Source organism: Nuphar pumila, chromosome 2 (genome assembly GCF_984573655.1).
Source record: "Nuphar pumila chromosome 2, dmNupPumi1.hap1.1, whole genome shotgun sequence".
NCBI lineage: Eukaryota > Viridiplantae > Streptophyta > Magnoliopsida > Nymphaeales > Nymphaeaceae > Nuphar > Nuphar pumila.
In genome coordinates, this window is record NC_143250.1 from 86835871 (window position 1) to 86837698 (window position 1828).

General features: G+C 42.0%; 1 protein-coding gene across 1 annotated transcript; it reads right to left on the reverse strand.

Annotated features, from left to right (window-relative positions):
• Positions 1-224: 224 nt before the first annotated feature.
• LOC149845949 (uncharacterized) lies at positions 225-938 on the reverse strand. Its single transcript, XM_089989868.1, has 2 exons — positions 738-938; positions 225-590 (listed from the first exon to the last, which is right to left on the reverse strand). The coding sequence occupies exons 1-2, from the start codon at positions 936-938 to the stop codon at positions 225-227; spliced, it is 567 nt and encodes a 188-aa protein (XP_089845994.1).
• Positions 939-1828: the final 890 nt, after the last annotated feature.

The window sequence follows — 1828 nt, forward strand, 5'->3', positions numbered from 1 at the left end:
TTACCTGATCCATACTGTGGAACCCTACCTAATATGGCATGTGAATGGGTCTGCAGAGGTTCCACCTATCTACCTGTTATGCAACTCATAAAAAAATATACAAAATGTAATGCATACATGCTCTAACATCAAACTCATGAACGAAGAAAAACACATCCTAAGAAAACTAATAAAGAACAAAAAATCTAAGCCTAAAAATACAACAGACAACCTTGTGTGATGCCTCACTCATCAACAAGGTCAATGACCTTGATGTCCTGACTAACCACGACATCAGAAATATAAGGCTTCAGTCGTTGCTCATTGACCTTGAAAATGCTATTCGTTCGAGAGTCCAAAATGTCAATGGATCCATGTGGAAAAACTCTATGGACAATGAACGAACCATCCCATCTGAACTTCAGCTTCCCTAGAAAAAAGTGGACTCGCGAATTATAAAACCAGACCCTCTGACTAGGCTCAAACTGTTTCCTCAAAATATGTTGATCATGGAAATGCTTCGTTCGAGCCGTATAGATCTTGGCACTCTCGTAAGCCTCATTGCGCAACTTCTCAAGCTCACTCATCTGCAATTTTCTCTCTGCACCAGCCTGAGCCATATCAAAATTGAACTTTTTGATAGCCCAATATGCCCTATGCTCCAACTCAACAGGGAGATGACATGGCTTCCCAAAAATCAATCGATAAGGGGACATGTCAATCAGAGTCTAGAAAGCAGTCTGATATGCTCATAATACATCATCAAGGCACTGAGACCAGTCCTTGCGGTCTATCAGGACTATCTTTTCAAGAATCCGCTTGATCTCCTTGTTGAAGACCTCAACCTGGCCACTCGTCTGTGGATGATATGGTGTGGCAATCCGATGGTTCACAGAATACTTCTTGATTAAGGAAGTGACCTGCAAATTCTGGAACTGCTTACCTCCATCACTAATCATCGCTCTCAAAACACCGAACCTACTAAAGATATTATACTCAATAAATCGAAGCACCTCTTTATGATCATTGGTTCGAGTAGCCACGACCCTGACCCACTTGGACACATAGTCGACTGCCACTAAAATGTAAACAAAATCAAACGATGGGGGGAAGGGATCCATGAAATCGATGCCCCAAACATTAAAATCTCTACGACAAGAATGGGAAGGAGGGGCATCATATCATGCTTAGAAATGTGCCCTGTCTGCTGACAGCGTACGCATCTTAGACAAAAATCATGAGCATCTCTATGAAGTATCGACCACCAAAATCCAGACTGGAGGACCTTCGCAGCGGTCTTTTAACTAGAAAAGTGGCCTCCACGGGCCAGGGAATGACAAAAAGAAAGAATGGAATCGTATTTCTCCTCAAGGATGCACCTCTGAATCACCTGGTCAGGACATAATCGAAACAACTCTGGATTCTCCCAGAAATAATATTTCACCTGCAAGAAAAAGTGATCTCTCTCATTTCGGTTCCAATGTGCAGGGAACTCTCCGGTCACCAAGAAGTTCATGATATGTGCAAACCAGGGCAGACGCTTGACATGAAGAAACTGCTCATCCGAGAAGGAATCATCAATCGATCCATGATCAATGGATGACTCCATAGTCAGTCTGGACAGATGATCTGCTACAAGATTCTCACATCCACTCTTATCTCGAGATCAAATTCTTGTAGCAAAAAAATCCAATGGATGAGGCACGACTTGGCATCTTTTTTACTCATTAAATATCGCAGAGCGGCATGATCTGAGTAAATGATAACCTTGGAGCCCAATAAATATGAATGAAACTTCTTAAGGGAAAAAACTATGGCTAGCAGTTCATTCTCAGTGGTCTTATAATTC